This window comes from Falco rusticolus, chromosome 10 (genome assembly GCF_015220075.1).
Source record: "Falco rusticolus isolate bFalRus1 chromosome 10, bFalRus1.pri, whole genome shotgun sequence".
NCBI lineage: Eukaryota > Metazoa > Chordata > Aves > Falconiformes > Falconidae > Falco > Falco rusticolus.
This window is the reverse complement of record NC_051196.1, coordinates 18,620,561-18,638,408: the sequence shown is the minus strand read 5'-3', so window position 1 is coordinate 18,638,408 and position 17,848 is coordinate 18,620,561. Positions and strand designations below refer to the sequence as shown.

The 17,848-nt window shown below is 55.1% G+C and overlaps 3 protein-coding genes across 3 annotated transcripts; 2 read left to right on the top strand and 1 right to left on the bottom strand.

Moving 5' to 3' along the window:
• Nucleotides 1-322: 322 nt before the first annotated feature.
• On the top strand, nucleotides 323-3,480 carry LOC119155121 (mas-related G-protein coupled receptor member H-like). Its single transcript, XM_037403355.1, has 2 exons — nucleotides 323-2,061; nucleotides 2,345-3,480. The coding sequence occupies exon 2, from the start codon at nucleotides 2,370-2,372 to the stop codon at nucleotides 3,285-3,287; it is 918 nt and encodes a 305-aa protein (XP_037259252.1). The 5' UTR covers nucleotides 323-2,061; nucleotides 2,345-2,369; the 3' UTR covers nucleotides 3,288-3,480.
• Nucleotides 3,481-5,236: 1,756 nt separating this feature from the next.
• LOC119155155 (mas-related G-protein coupled receptor member H-like) lies at nucleotides 5,237-7,283 on the bottom strand. The gene is made up of 2 exons (XM_037403421.1): nucleotides 7,073-7,283; nucleotides 5,237-6,733 (listed from the first exon to the last, which is right to left on the bottom strand). The coding sequence occupies exon 2, from the start codon at nucleotides 6,693-6,695 to the stop codon at nucleotides 5,751-5,753; it is 945 nt and encodes a 314-aa protein (XP_037259318.1). The 5' UTR covers nucleotides 6,696-6,733; nucleotides 7,073-7,283; the 3' UTR covers nucleotides 5,237-5,750.
• Nucleotides 7,284-14,194: 6,911 nt separating this feature from the next.
• On the top strand, nucleotides 14,195-16,491 carry LOC119155165 (proto-oncogene Mas-like). The gene is made up of 2 exons (XM_037403437.1): nucleotides 14,195-14,827; nucleotides 15,260-16,491. The coding sequence occupies exon 2, from the start codon at nucleotides 15,286-15,288 to the stop codon at nucleotides 16,264-16,266; it is 981 nt and encodes a 326-aa protein (XP_037259334.1). The 5' UTR covers nucleotides 14,195-14,827; nucleotides 15,260-15,285; the 3' UTR covers nucleotides 16,267-16,491.
• Nucleotides 16,492-17,848: the final 1,357 nt, after the last annotated feature.

Sequence of the window (17,848 nt, the reverse complement as noted above, 5' to 3'; positions counted from 1 at the left end):
CCTGCGTGTGCCCGGGACCCTCCTGCAGGCGGGTCCTGCCACACAGGGGGCACACGCGTGTGCCACGTTCACTCTCATGTCTGCCCACTGCCTGTTGCACACACATGCACACGTATGACTCCACCCCACATGTCCAGCTCCTTTGCACATGCACATACCTGCTCACGTACCTGGCTCCTCCTTGCACACCTCTGTGCAGACTTTCTTGCACTCATGCACACAGGCGCACACGCACGCTTGCACAGCTCCCCTTCACGCGCCCACCGCTCCCTCCCCCACACACCTGTGCACTCCTGTGCTCGTGTGTGCAAACACACGCGTGTGCCCCCCAACCGCTGAACGCCTGCTGAAGGTGGAGACCCTCCCTGACACCCTGGTCCCCCCCCAGCACCTGGGTTTTATTGCTCTGAGCATCGGCGGGAGGCAAAGTCCAGGGTGGATGGAGGCACGGGGCGGGGGTGACTCACAGCTCTGCACCTCCCCGCCAGTGCCACCCCTTCAGTCACAGCAGGTGACGTGCGGTGCCCAGCCCTGCCCAGCCGTGCCACGGTGAGCCAAGCCCTGCCGGGAAGCCCTGATCCTGGCGCCTGGCCTGGCAGGACCTGGCTGGCGCAGGCAGCCCCTGGCCCATGGTCCCTTCCTGGTGACCCCAGCATGCTGGTGGGGATGGGCTGCAGCACCCCACTTTGCTCGGGGACATGCTGACCCAGCGCCATTCCCGGGGTTCCAGGAGGTGCTGTGCGTGGACCCCACGCTGACCACCCTGTATTGCCCACAGTGATCCTTGCCCACCTCCCCTGGGCTGAGGACCCCCGCAGCCCCACTCTGGGAGCTCAGAGGATGCTCCGACACGAGGGATTCGGGACACGGGGTGTATCTTGGGGGTGGCTGGGCTCAGAGAGCCCCATGTGTGTGTGTCCCCTCCTGCCAGCTCCTCCCGCCCTGCCGCGGGTGCACCAGGTGAGCCAGGCAAGGATGTCAGCACTCCTAGTGGCTAATTAGCTGGCTTAAAGAGCCAAAGAAGCAGCTTTCTGCCCTTGCTGGAGAGGCAGAGGGCATCTGGCACCAGGGGGGTGCTTTGCCCACTGTCAGGCTGTGTTCCCCCACCAGCATAGGGGGTGTGGGTGGGGGAGCAGCGGCTAGAGGGGACATGGGGAATGGCTGGTACCGCTCATGGGGAGGAAGGGAAGACCATATCCCCCACATCCCAGCTTGGAGGTCCCCAAGACCCCCTGTGCTCTGGTCAGTACCCTCCTCTGACACCCCAAGGCCTTGGTAGGGGTGAGTGGGTGCTTCTGGTATAGGGGTGCAGGGAGGGACAGGGGGGATGATGTGTGCCATTCCCTGCCATTCCCCCCAACCCTATGGCTGGTTCATCTCCTGCTCTCCTGCCACCAGTGCCCCCAGCTCCCTCAGTGGGTACCAGGCTGTCTGGGAGGTCACTGCAGCCCCCAGACTGCCTGGGATAAGTCTGAATTGATGGCTTGGACACCGAATTCCCACTCAGGCTTGATGCACGACAGCGATGGAAGAGACACAGCAGCGATTCCCATGCCGGGGGGCCGGAAGGCAAAAGCACACAGTAATGAGCGATCTCAGAAGGATGCCAGCATCAAGGCAGGGTCAAGGAAAGAGACTGGAGCACAATAAAATGTTTAGGAAGGTGGTAATTACCAGTCTAATGAGATATCAAGTTGAATCCTAAAAGCATCAAGATTTTTGCACAGCAAGATGTAGCTGCTGCAGTATTCATCCTCTGGGGTATTCTCTCAGACAAAACATTTCCTTTCCCGCAAGATCAACAGAAATTTGACAGAGGAGGCTCGGTGATGCAGCCTGTGTCTGAAACTGCCCAGTGCGCTCTTACCACCTGATCCATGATCTTGCAGAAACGCCCCAAAGAGCATCTTGCTTTGGAGGAGAGACGGGCAGCTCAGGTCTTCTAAGGACGCAGAGACCCCAGCTCTCCTCTGAGAAGATCGCGGTACAGAGAGCCGGAGCAGGGGAGCGTGCCCTGCTTGGACGTGTGGGCAGGTTGGCCCCAGGCTGCTGCCAGGAAAGGTAGGGTGTCGTGGCCGGACCCCGGCACGGGGAGCTGCTCGCGTCTCCCTGGAGCTGCCCACAGCCCCTCTCGCGGCTCCCACACACATCCTCCCTCCGGGTGCCTGGAGCCCCTCCAGCCTCTCCTCCACACTCCCCCCCAGCTCATCAGTGGTGAGGCAGCCGCCTCCCCAGCCCTCCCGTCACCCCCTTGTCCCCAGCCCTACTGTGCCACATCACCAGAACCCCTCTCCCCAAGATATCCTTCAGGGTCCTGCTAACTCCCCATCTGCTCTGACCACAGCTGGGGACCACATCCACCTCACATCATGGAGGTGAACTGGACATCCCCACCTCCCACATCGCTGGTGCCGGACACCAATGGAGATGACCAGTGCAGGATAGACGTCACCGACGTGGCTGTAGACATTGTCACGCTGCTCATCTGCCTCTGTGGGCTGGTGGGGAACGGGGCTGTCCTCTGGCTCCTCGGCTTCCGCATCCGCAGGAACCCCATCACTGTCTACATCCTCAACCTGGCTGTCGCTGACTTCACCTTCCTCCTCTTCATGGTCACCTCAGGCCTCCTCTACATGATGGAGAACATCTCCTGCTTCACGGCTGTCCCCCTGGTGTACCTGAGGTCACTTTTCCTGCTCTCACTGTTCTCCTACAACATGGGCCTGTACCTCCTGACGGCCATCAGCATTGAGAGGTGCGTGTCCATCCTCTGCCCACTCTGGTACCGCTGCCGCCGCCCCCAGCGCTTGTCAGCCATGGTGTGTGCCCTGCTCTGGGCCCTCTCCATCGCTGTCATTGCTGCAGTGACTTCCCTGTGCCTGTTGCACGAGCATGAGCACTGCCGGATGGCTCTCATCTCCATGTATGCCCTCAACTTTCTCATCTTTGCCCCACCCATGGTCATTTCCAATATGATCCTGTTCATTAAGGTCCTGTGTGGCTCCCAGCAGCGCCAGCCCAGGAGGCTCTACATCGTTATCTTCCTCACCGTCCTCTTCTTGCTCATGTTTGGGGTTCCCCTCAGCATCTGGAATTTCCTGCAGCAGTTTAACTACACTGTTGCATCCACTCATGTTGTTTTCCTGCTCGCCTGCATCAACAGCAGCATCAACCCCTTCATCTACTTCTTGGTGGGGAGCTGCCGGAGGCACTGCTCCTTGGTGCCCCTCCAGGTTGCCTTCCGGAGGGTCTTTGAAGACACGGGGGTCACTGTGATCTCCAGCTAAGAGGCTACTGTGGTCACGCTGGCTGTGCTGCCCACCCTGGCTTCACCCTCAGCTGCCCACCCTCACTCCTGGCCAGGCCTGTAGATCACCTTCCTGCAGCTGTGTGTTGGGATGCATCCCATCCCTTATCCCATCACCATTCCATCCTGATCTCATCTTGTCCCCCTCCCCACCTCCACTCCTTCCCTGTCCCCATCCCATCCAACCCCTTCCCTGTCCCATCCCAACCCATCCCATCCCATTCCATTCCCACCCCTATCGCATCTCCATCCCATCCCCACTCCATTTTCATCCCACCTCCACCCCATCCCATTCCCATCTCCCTCCCCATTCCTTTCCCACCTCCATCCCATCTCCATCCCACCCCTGTCCCATCTCCATCCCATCCCCATCCTACCCACGTCCCACCTTCTTCCCATCTCCATCCCCGCCCCATCCCATCCAACCCCCATCCCCTTCTCCATCCCCATCCCATCCCGTTCCCATCTCCATCTCCATCCCCACCCCACCCTCATCCCATCCCCATCCCCTCCCGCAGCCCGTCCCGTTCCGGAGGCCGCCGCTGGCCTCTCCCGGCTCGGCGCTGGGCTCTGCTGCCCCCCAGCGAGGGAAGCGGGCGGCAGCCCCGACGCCCCCCCGCCCCCCGCGGCTCTGGGGGGCTCGGGGCGCGGGCGGACGGAGTCCGGCAGGCCCCCCCGCCCCCCTCCAGCCCCCGGCCGAGCCCCTCTCCCCTCGCCCCAATAAACGCCGCTGGCTCCATCCGCCGCCTCCCGTTCCTCTCCCGCCGCTCGAGGTGCCGGGGGGGCGGGGGAAACCGCAGGGGTGCCGCTCTGCGGGGGGCAGGGGGGTGTCCCCGAGAAGCAGCCCCCCCAGAGCCTCACGGAGTGTGAGCAGCTCCGCAGGGAGGCACCGGAGCCTCAGGCGTGGGGCTGGTGGGGGGGCTGCGGGGGGGTGGGCGGCGGGATGTGGGGGCTGCGTGGGGGCTGGGGGACATGTGGGAGCTGCATTGAGGGTGTGGGACATGGGGGGCTGTATGGGGGGTGCAGGACTTTGGGGGGCTCCGGGATTTGGGATGGGCTGCATTGGGGGGGGGGGGGGCCTGCACCGAGAGTGTGGGATGTGAGGGAGCTGCATGGGTGCTGTGGGACGTGGGGGGCTGGTGGGAAGGTGTGAGACATGGTGGGGCTGTGGGGTGCAGGAGGTGGCCAGAGGTGCAGGAGGTGGCCGGGGGGTGCAGGAGGAGCAGCAGCCCCAGCATGACAGCGGGGCTGTGCAGGAGGAGGCTGCAGCTCGCCGTGTCCCCGGGCAGCCTGAATGGGGGCCACAACCCATCCTGCCCCCACCATGGCACTGAGGGAAACTGAGGCACGGCACGGTGGCATTTGGTCCGGAGCCATCCAGTCCACGCATCGCGGCTGGCTCCGGCACTGTCCCACATGCCCCCAGCCCTCCCTGCCGCTGTGGCCCGCTGGGACCTCGGCAAAGCCCCAGGGAGGTGAGTGGTGGCCTGCAGAGCCTGTGGTGACCCACAGAGGTGGCAGCCTGCTCCTGTGAGGTGGTGGCCGGGCTGGGGGTCACGGCCTCCTCCTCCCCTTGCTGCTGCATCGTCCTCGCCTGCTGAAGGAGAAATGCTCCAGCCTGCCGATGCCAGGGGAGAGAAGAATTTCAGAAGGAAGAGTCCTTTACACCTGGCTCACAACATTCAAAAAAATATATCTGGGGAGATCGTTGCTGTGATACTAATAACACAGCCTGGGGACAGGGCTGAACCCCTGGGCCCATCCTGCCCTCACCGGTGTGCCAGCATAGTCCCAGCCACGGGCAGATGGCATCGGTTTTGCCGTGGTGAGCATGAGCCATGTGTGCATCTCCCCCCACCCCACCCCACCCCCCCCGCCCCCAGCCCGCACCCCCGGGACACAGTCGAAGCCAGTAAGTGCTGGCACAGGGACCGAAGGCACCGTACGGTGCACGATGCTCTTTATTGGTATCAGGCAGCTGTGAGCTCCGGGAACAGGGTACCGGCGGGAGGGGAGGGTTGTGGGGGCAGTTCCCCCCCTGCCGGCAGTGCTGAAGCTGCTGGGATGTGGGATGGGGAGAGGGGTTTAGGATGCTGAACAGCTTTTACCCCTACGCTGCACATGAGTTTCCCAAAAGCAACGCTCATCCCAAAAAGCAGGGGATTTTCAGGAACATGGTCCTCTGGGACACATTCCCCTTGGGGGAACAGTGGCCTGGGACCTGGGGTGGGCTGGTAGGGAGGAGGAAAGCCGTGCTCCGACACGCTGAGCATCTCTCCGCACCTCGACTTTGGTGGTCTCCGCTCTGCTCTTCTGTGGGGGGCAGAATGACACCACGAGAAGGTGACATCGGGGAAAATACTGCAGACATTTATTATTGTGGTTACTTAAGGAAAATCTCAGGCACTGTCCTGGGGCACTTAAGCAGAGTGGTGGAGAGGCTTCAGCAGGCTGGGGCCAGAGTGTCCATCGTAGTATCATTGCTGCAGGCAGTGTGGTCTTCTGGCTCCTCGAAGACACTCCGGAAGGCAACCTGGAGGGGCACCAAGGAGCAGTGCCTCCGGCAGCTCCCCACCAAGAAGTAGATGAAGGGGTTGATGCTGCTGTTGATGCAGGCGAGCAGGAAAACAACCTGGGAGGATGCAACAGTGTAGCTGAACTGCTGCAGGAAATTCCAGATGCTGAGGGGAAGAGCAAAGAGGAGGAAGAAGAGGACGGTGAGGAAGATAACGATGTAGAGCCTCCTGGGCTGGCGCTGCTGGGAGCCACACAGGACCTTAATGAAGAATATTGTGCTGGAAATGACCATGAGTGGGGCAAAGATGAGGAAGTTGAGGGCGTACATGGAGATGAGAGCCATCCGGCAGTGCTCATGCTCGTGCAACAGGCACAGGGAAGTCACTGCAGCAATGACAGCGATGGAGAGGGCCCAGAGCAGGGCACACACCACAGCTGACAAGTGCTGGGGGTGGCGGATGCTGGAGCAGAGGATGGACACGCACCTCTCAATGCTGATGGCCGTCAGGAGGTACAGGCCCATGTTGTAGGAGAACAGTGAGAGCAGGAAAAGTGACCTCAGGTACACCAGGGGGACAGCAGTGGAGCAGGAGATGTTCTCCATTATGTAGAGGAGGCCTGAGGTGACCATGAAGAGGAGGAAGGTGAAGTCAGCGACAGCCAGGTTGAGGATGTAGACAGTGATGGGGTTCCTGCGGATGCGGAAGCCGAGGAGCCAGAGGACAGCCCCGTTCCCCACCAGCCCACAGAGGCAGATGAGCAGCGTGACAATGTCTACAGCCACGTCGGTGACATCTATCCTGCACTGGTCATCTCCATTGCTGGTCGGCGTGGGTGGTGTGGGAGGTGAGGACATGTTGTTCACCTCCATGGATGGATGCTGGGCAGGAGGTGGGATGTGGTCCCCAGCTGCGGTCAGAACAGACGGGGAGTTAGTGGCTTGGGGAAGTTGGGGCTGAGCTGTGTGGCCCCTTGCCAGCTCCCTTGCTGGAAAGGCATCAGTGGAGGGCAAGCGGGATGTGCTGGGGAGGGGAGTGGTGGACTGTTGGGTGGGAGAGGGAAATGAGATGGGAGGGAGAGGGAGGTTCACCAGGAGGTGCAGAAGGCAAGCGCAGGGCAGTGGGGAGAGGACCTGGGGAGACCGCTGCCGGTCACTAGGAGAAGGTGGGAGGGAGGTAGCTGCTGGGAGTGGATGCTGGAGAAAAGGGAGGTGGGATGAAGGAAGTGAAGGAAAACATTGCACTTAACTGTTAGCTTAGATGAAGCAGCAGGCAAGGGCTGTCTTTCCAGCTGGGCTCAGGCAGATCAGCGTTGGTGTCTTGGCATCTCATGCTTCCTTCGGAGCCATATCCTGGCGTGGATCCTCCCAGGAGCGTTGCTAGAAGAAGAAAGTCCCCTGGGTCACCAGGAGGTCCCCGCTCTTGTCCCACTGGCTCCTCTCCGTGTCCTGTCCCTGGTGTGCCCCCCGGCAGCGTGCACAGCTCCCCACCCCCCCCTACCCCACCACCCCCCCGCTGCAGCGGGGTTGCAGGGGAGTCGGGAATGGCTTTGTATCTGTGGCTATGTCAGAGCTCCGCTTCCTTGTTTTTATTCATCTTGCCCTGTTTTGCCACAAAGGAAGTGGCTTTTGCCAGAAAGCAGAAAGCTCTGCAAGCAGAATTTTGTGAACGGCTCCTCGTTTACTCCTTATTAGGAACACTCCTCCCTGGACAGATGCTCCCTGACTGCCTTCCCTCTCCTGGCAGGTTTTTCCCGCTCTTCATTTCTCCCCTGCCTCTCGCAGTGCTCCCCAGACCTCAGCATCCCCAGGGGTCATTGCCCCTCCAGCAGGAGAGCACGATGCTGGTACTGCTGGTAATGCCAGTGGTGCTGGTGATGCTGGCTGTGCTGGCAGCACTGGCAGCACTGGTGATACTGGCAGTGCTGGCTGTGCTGGCAGTGGTGGTGATGCTGGCAGTGCTGGCAGGGTGGCTGGGTGCTTCTCAGAAGAAACTCCCTTTCTGGGAAGAGCAGGAGGATCATCGCCGAAACCTGCCCTGGGCCCAGGGGAGCACACCTTCAAACTGGAACCAAGAACTCGCATTTCTTGTCAGTCTAACATAGGCCTTGACAGCCCAGTTGAAGCACAACAAACAGATGTTTTCAGCCAGCTTACAATGCTACTAGCACCTATAGCCCAGACTGATTATTGCTAATACCCCTTAGTAATGCAGTGAAAGCTATTAGAGACCAGGTTTCGGGGTGCTGTGCCCCCCTACCAGTGGGCTGCTAGACTGAGCTGCAGCCATCCCAGCTCTTCACCAGGGGCACATCCTCCTCCTCCTCAGTCTGGGGGCATTTCTGGTTGTTTTTAGATGATCCCACCCCTTTGGTAGCCTACACACTCTGGGATGTGGCTCCTGAGCTTGGCCTGGGTGTTATTAAACCCTCCTGTGGCTCACAGCTCCTGCTCAGGTCTGAGCAGAACGTCTTGGAGGCAATTGCTCCCCCACGCCTGGTCTGGCCATGGGATCCCCTGGGTAGGTGCATGGGGACACCGAGCTCCTTGCAGCCACTGCACAGCCTGCAAAGGGCTTAATGTTATAGCCGATATGCTCTGACCAATTAACAACCTTGCTGTGGTGTTGAAAATGACAACGCCGGGCTGTAAAGTGAGGGTCATGGTTGCCTCAGCTATGGAAGAACTTCTCCGGAGGGATCCACTGCCCTGAGGAGTGTCTTCCCTCTCCCATGCCATGGTGCCCTTGCAGCTGGGAGGTACTTTTGGCTTCTTTTCCAGCTGACTACCTGGTTCTTTGCCGCAGCAGCCTTCAGCTGCTCTAAAACATACTGCGGATGCTTAAAATTGCCTCACAAAGAGACTGGATTTACCCCATTCACATTTCTAGTTTCAGCACTTCCAGCAAGGGCAGGGTTTCATATTAAAGTCACTTCATACCAAAGGCCCTTCCTTCAGCTGGCTGTGTTATGGAAGCAGACCCTTTCACCCATGTTCTGTGTGAGAAGCTGGACCAAGCTGCATAGGCAGAGCCCATTGCTGAGCTGTGAGCCCTGGGAATGCCGTTGGGAGCTGTGGGATTCTCCCCGCTCCCTTCTGCACCCCCTGGCTAAATTCAGCAGCTGCTTCCCAGCTTCAAGGCAGGCAAAACCAGCAGGGCCTCCACAGCCACCCCCGTTAGCCTTTGACAGAGCTTTGCCTGTTTGCAGAGTCAGACGTTAGCCGGTTTGCAGAGTCAGAAGGGAAAGAGCATCTTTACTGCGGCATTCCTGGGCTTTGGGTGGGATGGAGTGGGACAGCCTGGGAGCCTGGGAGCAGGCACATACATGTGTGCCTCTGCAGTGCCCAGGGGATTTCTGAATGAAACCTCCCACTCATTCCTCAGGTATCCCAGGCATCCAGAAGGGAACCGCTCCAGCTGTCTTCCCAACTGCTTGTCTGCACATACAGCCCATTCCTTAGCTCTCCCAAAGAGATTGTTGTGTGCTGACTTCAAGGCTCTTTTGGGGTTTTTTTTGTCTGTTTGTTTGCTTTGGTTTTAAGGCTAAATATAGCATTCTGAGTCACTGTGAGTTGCACTGGAGTGCTTCACAACACCGACCTGCAGGAGCGGGGAGGAAGCCCTCTATTCCCTGGCCACTAATTACCTGGGCTGGCTGGCTGCAAACGAGCTGACCTCAACCCCACTTCCAGCTCAGCCATGCTTCCATCCATCTCCCTCCAGCCACTCAGCTGGGAAATACAGATAAATACATTGCAACTGGCCAGAGACTGGGAATTCCCTGCCACACATGGGGAGGGCAGCTGAAAGCATCACTGTCTTTCAAAATTGGTACATGGAGTTCATAAAGAACTGGCCTTTTTTTTCCCAGGTTTTGTCAAGCAGATGGAGACATTATTCCGGGGGTGATAGGAATCTGTTTTCTGCCTTTTGGTTTTTGCTGAGTCTCTTAGTTTACCTGATAAAGTGCATATGAAGAAGACATCTGGTTAACCTGAATCTTCAGTGTGTTGGGATTCTCTGTAGAGGTTTTTTTTTTACAATAAAGGATTTTGCTAAATTAACTTCAAAAAGTGAAAGCCAGGTCACAGGCAGAGGAGCCCTGCATGGCAGCGCTGCTGTGTATCACCCCTTACCTCTTCTTTTTTTTTTTTTTGGGGGGGGGGAGGGGGGGTGGTGTTTTTCTTTTGTTATTGGGAAAAAGAAACAGATTTTAATCTCCTCCACAGAAAGGGCACTATCAGCCCCACTCTGGTGGTGGGAAGGGTGATTCATCTGAGGACAGGACAGCTTTGGCAAGAGGTCACTGGGCTCTGCACCATCCTCATGGCCACTTAGTGTCAGAAAGGGGAATTCTCCTTGTCATCAACTTCTTGTCATGAAGATGTGAAGAAGTGGAGAAAGGCACATACTGCAGCTAGCCTTTTGCAGAGTTTACAAAAGACAGCAAAATTAAATCTGAATATCATAACCTGTGACTGTCTTTAACATGGTCTTACACCTCAGGGAACAATCCTTTACACAAAAGAACAAAGCCTCTAATTTTGTGCAATTCAAGCCACTTAATTGCCAGCGTTACAACCTCTGAGCTTGAGGGAATGGCTCTTTTCTCTCCTGCTTAGTGGATTCGGATTTTTCTTTTTTCCTGCTGCAAACAGTTAAGGATCTGTGCCGTTTCTTTCCAATCAAGACTGTGTCATACTACAAAGTATTATTAGTAAAAAAATCTCAGGGGAGGCGTCACACAGGAGCCTCCTTATCGCTCTCATATCAGTAGGCACCTTCTCTCCTACAAGTGCAGACATGGGTGCTTGCAGGGGTTGAGATGGCTCATTAACACTGGTAAATTTTGCAGCTCATGTAGAGTTTTTCTCCAGATGTCTATTTTTATTCTAAGAAAACAGACCTTAAGCACACAGCATCACCCCTCAGTCATGCAGAAAAGTTTTCAGCCTTTTGGTAAAATTGATTTGTGCTACATCTCTGCAAATGGACTTCAGGAGCACACACCACGGTTTGCTCAGCCCCTGGGTGCTGACACAGCTCACATCTCCCCAGCTGCTTCCACAGATTGCTGCCCAGTGCCGTGGGCTCCTCAGGGCAGAGGGTTCACATGGTCACCTCTGCAAGGTTTGTACCCTGGGGAAAGCCAAAATAAAGCAGATCCGTGCTTGGACAAGTTTCAGTGAGAAAAAACACCTGGGAAGTGAGAGCCATAGGCATGCTGCCATGCCATTCACGGGTAGGGATGCTGCAATGGGTCTCACCCAGAGCTGGGCACAGATCCGGTGCCTGGGGGCTCAGCCTGCCTGAGAGGAGGAGGATGGATGGTGAAGCACACCTTGCAGCTGCAGAAGTCAGGAGGTACCGCTCTGCAGACCTGTGCCGTTTTGCACTGGCTGGAGATAGATTAAGAAAGTTCTGGGGCATGCTTTCCCTCTGGCCCACAGAAATCTGATTGAGCAGAAGCTTTGGGAGCAAGAGGGAGATGGAGCTGCAGTGCAACTGCATTGCATTTAGCCCAGCCTGTTACCGGGGCAGGGCACTTTTAGCTAATCCTAACATTGCTTTGGCATGAAAAAGCTACTACCTTTGGGTTGATTCTTGCAGGGGATGAAGGAGAAGCCTGGCAGCAGCATTAGTTCTGAGCTGGCAGGGTATATTGCCCATGGTCCTGCAGTGCGTGACTATTCCCAGCCAGCCTAATACATTTCCTCAGCGAGCAGGGGCTTCCCAGAGGATGCTGCACTGGGACACCCTGTCTGCTCCTCCACAGCCAAAGCAGCTGCTGGGAGTGTGCCAACGGGGAATTTGCAGCAAGCCGTCCCAAAGGACTTGTGGTCGGAAGGACATCTGGGGCAAAGGAGCTGGAGAGCTGGAGGTGGCAGCAGTAATTATGGCCGGCTTTGGCAGTGCCCTTATTCACTGGGACACTTGGAAGCTCAGCACTAAGATACTCGAATTTTTCCTAGGCTATTTAAACAATCCAGGGTGAAAGGCTTGCCCTTTGTTATCGATCATAGTTTTTGTTACTACCCTGTTAGAATTGCTTAGAATTTTCTTCTAATTTCTTATAATTGTATGGGTTCTCTTTGCTTGCTGGGTAGGTTGTAAGAAGATGTTTCTGCCGGGAAGTTCTCCACCCGAGCCGTCCCCAGCAGCGCAGTGTGAGCTGCAGGCAGAAGAATGCCGATTAATTAACTTCAGTTCACACATATGTTTCTGTGGTTTGGCATTACGTCCAGCTGGCCCTGCATATGGCAGAGATGGTAAAAGACCGTTTCCAGCTCTGCTTTCTGTTTTGTGGTTTGTTTGTTGTTTTGTTGTTTTGTTGTTTTGGTTTTTTTTTTTTTTTTCCTGGGATCATAGTGATCTAGAAGGGGATACAAAGCAAATCAGGGAACCTTCCAAGGAGAAGTTGATCAAGTCTTTTCCATGGTGGTGCTAGGAAGGAAAAAGTGCCGCGCAGAAGATGCTGTGAGGCAATAGCTCGTGCTGTCTGGTGAAACCCAGCCCTACAGAAATGCACCGGTTCCCTGTGATGTCCCAAGTGTCTGTGAGAAGAGCTCACTCACGGGTCTGCTGCTGTGGGTATTGCTGAGCACTCCGTGACTTCAGAGCGGGAAGAACTCCAGGATTCATGGCCAACTCACAGACTGTGAATTTGTTTCTTAATATTGCCCTCTTCTCCCTATTTTTACCATAGAGAGAAGAAACTTAAACACTTAAAATGGTGTCAAAACCTCCACTTAGGGACATTGACAAGGAACTTGTTACCCTTGTCCCCAGCACGGCTGCTGCCATATCAGTGGGAGTTATTCACAGCCAGCCTGAGGAGGAATCAGAGATTTTGATGCCTAAGTGGCTGCCACAAGGTGAAATCAAGAAACGGGCACTCAGTCCCATAATCATCACTGTCACTGCACTGGTTGTCCTTGGGTGCACCAGGACCCCTGGGTCAGGGGCTGCCACCAGGAACCCTGCATTCCCCAGCCTCTGGCACGCGTCTTCTTCCCCAGGCAGCAGCTGTCAGCATTATTTATCATGTTAATAATAAGAACAACTATTATTTGTTATTATTTATTTATAGCTTAATGTATCTATTATTTGTATTTGTTATTTGCTATTTATGTTATTTATATTTTTGTTTTATTTATAATTTTATAGTATTTACAATATTTGTTATTTATGAATAGTTATTTATTGTCTATAATTTATTTACTATTTATTCACTAATTTACTATTTAGTGTTTATTATCTACCATTCACAGTTTATTATTTGCCATCTGCAGTTTATGATTTACTAGCTACTATTAGTAGTAGTTATTATTCACTATTATTTACTTACCACAGTAGCATAATTTAACATTAACAAATATTTAACAATATTTACAGACAGTTGGGAAACATAGCTAAATAGCTGCTGGCTGCACTTCTCCACTGGCTAGGGAAGAGCTGTCGGGAGGAATCATCCCCACAGCAGCCTCCACCTTACGCTTGGCTCCGCTCTCACCATCCTGCTTATGAGCTTTATTACTCCCTCCTTTAAGCTCATTTTCTGTTGAAACCATCCTTTAAATATAAAAAGAAGTGTGATGCAGTGCCAGGAGCCCACCACCCCTGGGGAAGGTGAAGTTGCTCTCAAAACCAGCTGGGGGCTGGAGCAGCTGGGGATGCTCGGGAGATGCTGAAGGGCTGGGGCTGCTGATGGCATCAAAGCTCTCCTTCGGTCCAGTTTAATTATCATTTAAATAAACATTATTTATTAAGGAATGTGGAGGAGCCCAGGTTTCATACCAAATCAGGACTGGTAACTAACGTCAGGAGTATTTCACCTTCTGCTTGACCAAAGTCATAGGGCGAGCAGAGTACCCCACCAGCACGCCGCACCCCCCGCCCCCCACGCTGCCTGCAGCCAGGCAGGAGTCAGGATGGAGGTGCAGGCAGGACTACAGCCGGGGGCTGGATGGGATGCTCTCCCAGCCATCTGCATTTGTTTCCCCTAGCTATGGGTGTCTCCAATGATTTCTCCTGATCTATTCCTTTAGAGTTGCTGTGCAGCAGGCAGATGTCCCTGGCCCCAGAGAAGACACTTGGAGCAGGGCAAAGGGATGGGGCTGCTGCCATGAGGAGGCTCCTGCCCTGAAAAGACCGCTTGTGCAAAACAGACCCCTTCGAGGACTCATGCCGTGTCCCTGCAACCTCAGCAGACTGAGACATGAGGATGGGGCACAGAGCAGCCACCCCCCCAGCAGTGTCAGAGGAGGGCAGGTCCAGTCATCTGTGTTGTCCCTGCGATGTGATGGCTGGGTGCGTCATCCCTCTTCCCTCTTGCCCTCTACATGGCATGGGGTGATAGAAGCATCCAGCTCAGCTCTTGAAAGCAGGGAGGCGAGTGTCAGTGGGTGCTGTGTTGAGCAGTATTTCCCTGGGGGTGATGGGGAGCTGGTGGTTTCTGTGTGACATCAGAGGGTGACATTCACACAGATGGGAACTGTGACACATCTCAGAAAAGTTTCCACCAGGCACAGAAGACAAGAAGCGAATGAGGAGGAAGACGATAATTTTGTGCTCAACACAACGGTGGGTTCGCAAAGGGGAAGTGTTAGAAGTGACTATTGGATCAGTCTGTGACGCCTGCCCCATGAGCGTGACTCTTTGGCAAGCTGCTTCCGCTGCTCTCAGAAGTGACAACCAAGCCCTGGCACATCTGTGTGCCTGCAGCCACACGCCCCTGCGCAGAAGCCCAGGGCTGTGCTCCCGGGGCCCTATTTGGCCTTCAGCTGAGGAAGGGACCGGGTGCCAGGGCCCACAAGCAGAGCACTGGAGGAACCTCATCATGGAGTTACCTTGTTCCTGGTGGCCAGATCTCATCTGGGATTGTTTTGGAACGGCAGCTTTGTAAAATTTCATGTGCAAGTCTGGCAGAGAGGACTGGAGTTTGCAGCTCTGTGATACCAAGGCTGTACAAGGGCTCTGCCCTCACTGGACCCCCCTGTGCCTGGTGAGAAGGGTCTGGGTCTTGCTTCCATTCCTGTTGCTGGGGCACACTGCTCTGCTCTTCCTTGGTCTTTCCATTCTTCACATTCAGCTTCTCAGTCCTTTTCAGTCCTTGAAGGGCAAATGGCTCTGCATGCCTTTTTTGATCCTTCCATTCCTCTCCCAGCTCTCTGTCTGTCTCCTGTTACCCTGGGCCCAAGCTCTTCCCTCCTATCTCTACTCCTGATCTCCTCTCCTCTCCTCTCCTCTCCTCTCCTCTCCTCTCCTCTCCTCTCCTCTCCCCTCTTCTTTTTTTCTCTGCTCAGTTCTTATGTTCTCCGGGTTGCAGATGTTGTAGCCCCTGGAGGAGGGGGGAAGGCTGACTGACCGGAGGACATTCACAGTACTGGGGACCTGAGAGTCACTAATTTTACCTTCATCTCTCGCCTTTCCCCAGGCGAGCACAAGAGAGAAAGGAGGAAGATGGACCGACATCCCAACAACACGATCCATGGCTGGCGTGCAGTGTCCCCGCTGCCTACGGAGAGCATGGTCTCTGGGGATGGACACAATGAGACCAGGTGCTTTACAGAACACATCCCTGAAATCGTCACCGGTAGCATCACGCTGCTCATCTGCCTGTGTGGGCTGGTGGGGAACGGGGCCATCCTCTGGCTCCTCAGCTTCCGCATCAGGAGAAATCCCTTCACTGCCTACCTCCTGAACCTTGCCGTGGCTGACAGCTGCTTTCTCCTCTGCACATTGGCTTTCCTTGTGATATATCACATGCCCATGCTCAGCTGCTTTCAGCCAGAGCTTTTGCGGGTGCTGCCGCTATTTCACTCCATGGTTCTGCTCACTTACAGCACCAGCCTCTATCTCCTCACAGCCATCAGTGTGGAGAGGTGTGCGGGTGCTCTCTGGCCCTTCTGGTTCCGATGCCACCGGCCAAGGCTGCTCTCAGCCACCATGTGCAGCCTGCTGTGGGCCCTTGCCTGTGTGCTCGCTGGGCTGGTGTACTTTGTGTGTGACCTGGGTCACTCTGGACACTGCTGGATGGTTCTTGGAACCTTGTGCTTTCTCAATTTCTGCTTTTTCACCCCCTTTATGGTTCTTTCCAATGTGATCCTCTGTATCAAGCTTAGGCGCAGCTCTTGGCAACAACACCCAGTGAAGTTGTACACGGTCATCTTCCTCGCGGTCTTCTTCTTCCTCCTCTTTGGCATCCCGCTCAGTGTCCAGATCTTCCTCAACTTCTTTGTCTACATTAATTTGGTCTTTGAGATCTGCCTGTTGCTGGCTTCTGTCAACAGCAGTATCAATCCGGTTATTTATGTCCTGGTTGGGAGCTATGGAAGGTTCAGGTTCAGAGGATCTGTCAAAGTGGCTCTTCAGAGGGTCTTTGAAGACAGGGCAGATTCCCAAGAGGTGGGTGAGACCCCTGTGATGGGAATTGTTGCCTAAACCCCTATGGCTGCAGACTGGCACTCAGAGAGGAACAGCTCTGCCTCTGCACCCCGGGCCAGCACCCATGGGAGCAGGGTCCTTGCCCAGCTGGGTGAGCACGACTGGCAGTGGGTAGTCACGCATCCCCCAGGACATGGGCACGCTCGATGAGATTTCCAGGGGCAGGGCTGATTTCCACCTCAAACTTATTTATAATTTATTTTAATAAAATTGTTTTTCATGTAATTTACTGGTGATTGCTGTTTCTCCCCTTGCTGGGTCCATGGGGTGCCCTTGCTTGTTCTTAACATGATAGTTGTGACAGTCCCCTCATGCTGCCCACTAGTTTATAATGCTGAAATGATGTGGTCCAGAAAGTCCTGCCTCATCTGCTCTGCTGTTCTCCATGGCTAACACAGCCACAGTCCTGGGCCTCAGTCTGTACCTTGTCTGCTTCCTAGCAAGGAGAATCCCAACTCTTCCTGCTGCTACCCTCTTCTGGGACCTTGGTGCCTGACACTAAAGCACTGACCACTCATCGCCTTGATCCTCAAAAGCCCCCCAGACCAGAGGAGATGATGGTGAGGGACAAAAATGTTGTTTTCAGCTCCCTCTGGCTTAATGTCCTCCTGTGCCACAGTCTGGTAGAGAAAACCCACCTCAGCCTGGCTGATGCTGCCAGCAGCCAGACCTTTACCCGGCCAAAGGGGCTTAACTGGGGAGGTGGGAAGGGACAGGCAGAGGCAAGTGCTGCCGGAGAGCAGCATTGTGCCAGGTTGGACAGAGGATGGACAACCAGACTGCTAGTGGCTGGTGGCTGGTAGAAAGTGCAGGTTTGTGCACGGGGTGGAGAAGCCCATGGAGCAAACTTCCAGGGCAGATCCAAGAAAAGAGACAGAAACAGAGGCTGGAAGGCTCTCACTGGTGATAGCTCGAGGAAGCTGAGCTCTGCCTGCCAGATGGTTGTATTAGCTTTCCCAACACACAGAAACAACTGCTACTAAATCCATAATATTTACAGAACATAGCTTCCTTGTAGGCATACAACAAATAACTGATGTCTGTAGATCTTGTGTTGAAATCCACATTTTGGATGATCGTGCGTGGGATGCTGCCCATGAAAGCAGAAGCTGAGAAACCCTGGCTAATCCTGCTCTCTTGTCGAGTATACAGATAGACTGGGCATCAAGCAGTTGTGTTGCAGGGCGTTGTGCTGGTGTACCTCGATGCTTTCCTTATCATGACCTGTTTGCACTTTAAAGGGTTGGCTTGGTGAGGGGATGTGAGATTCTGTAGTCGGGGACACAAATGTAGTAGGGAGGGAGAGAGGAAGCGGTTTTAGTCCTGGGCCTCCTGTGTGCCAGATCCCAGCAGGAGCACTCCTGCTCCCACATGCAACAGGAGCTGTTTGCATTTGACCTTCACTGCAGTCAGTCTGGGTAGGAACCATCCCACCTAACTTCAGCTCTCTAGAAACTGCACCGGTCTGTCTGTGGGAAATGTTGTAGGCTGCTGACTGACTACAAAGGGAGCGTAGAATGCAACTCAGATGAAATCCATAAATTTTAGACGACTAGAGCCAAGTAAGCAGCGTTGATTC

Excerpts from the sequence above, each read along its gene's own strand:
- LOC119155121 (XM_037403355.1), top strand. The coding sequence starts at position 2,370 with ATGGAGGTGAACTGGACATCCCCACCTCCCACATCGCTGGTGCCGGAC.
- LOC119155155 (XM_037403421.1), bottom strand. The coding sequence starts at position 6,695 with ATGGAGGTGAACAACATGTCCTCACCTCCCACACCACCCACGCCGACC.
- LOC119155165 (XM_037403437.1), top strand. The coding sequence starts at position 15,286 with ATGGACCGACATCCCAACAACACGATCCATGGCTGGCGTGCAGTGTCC.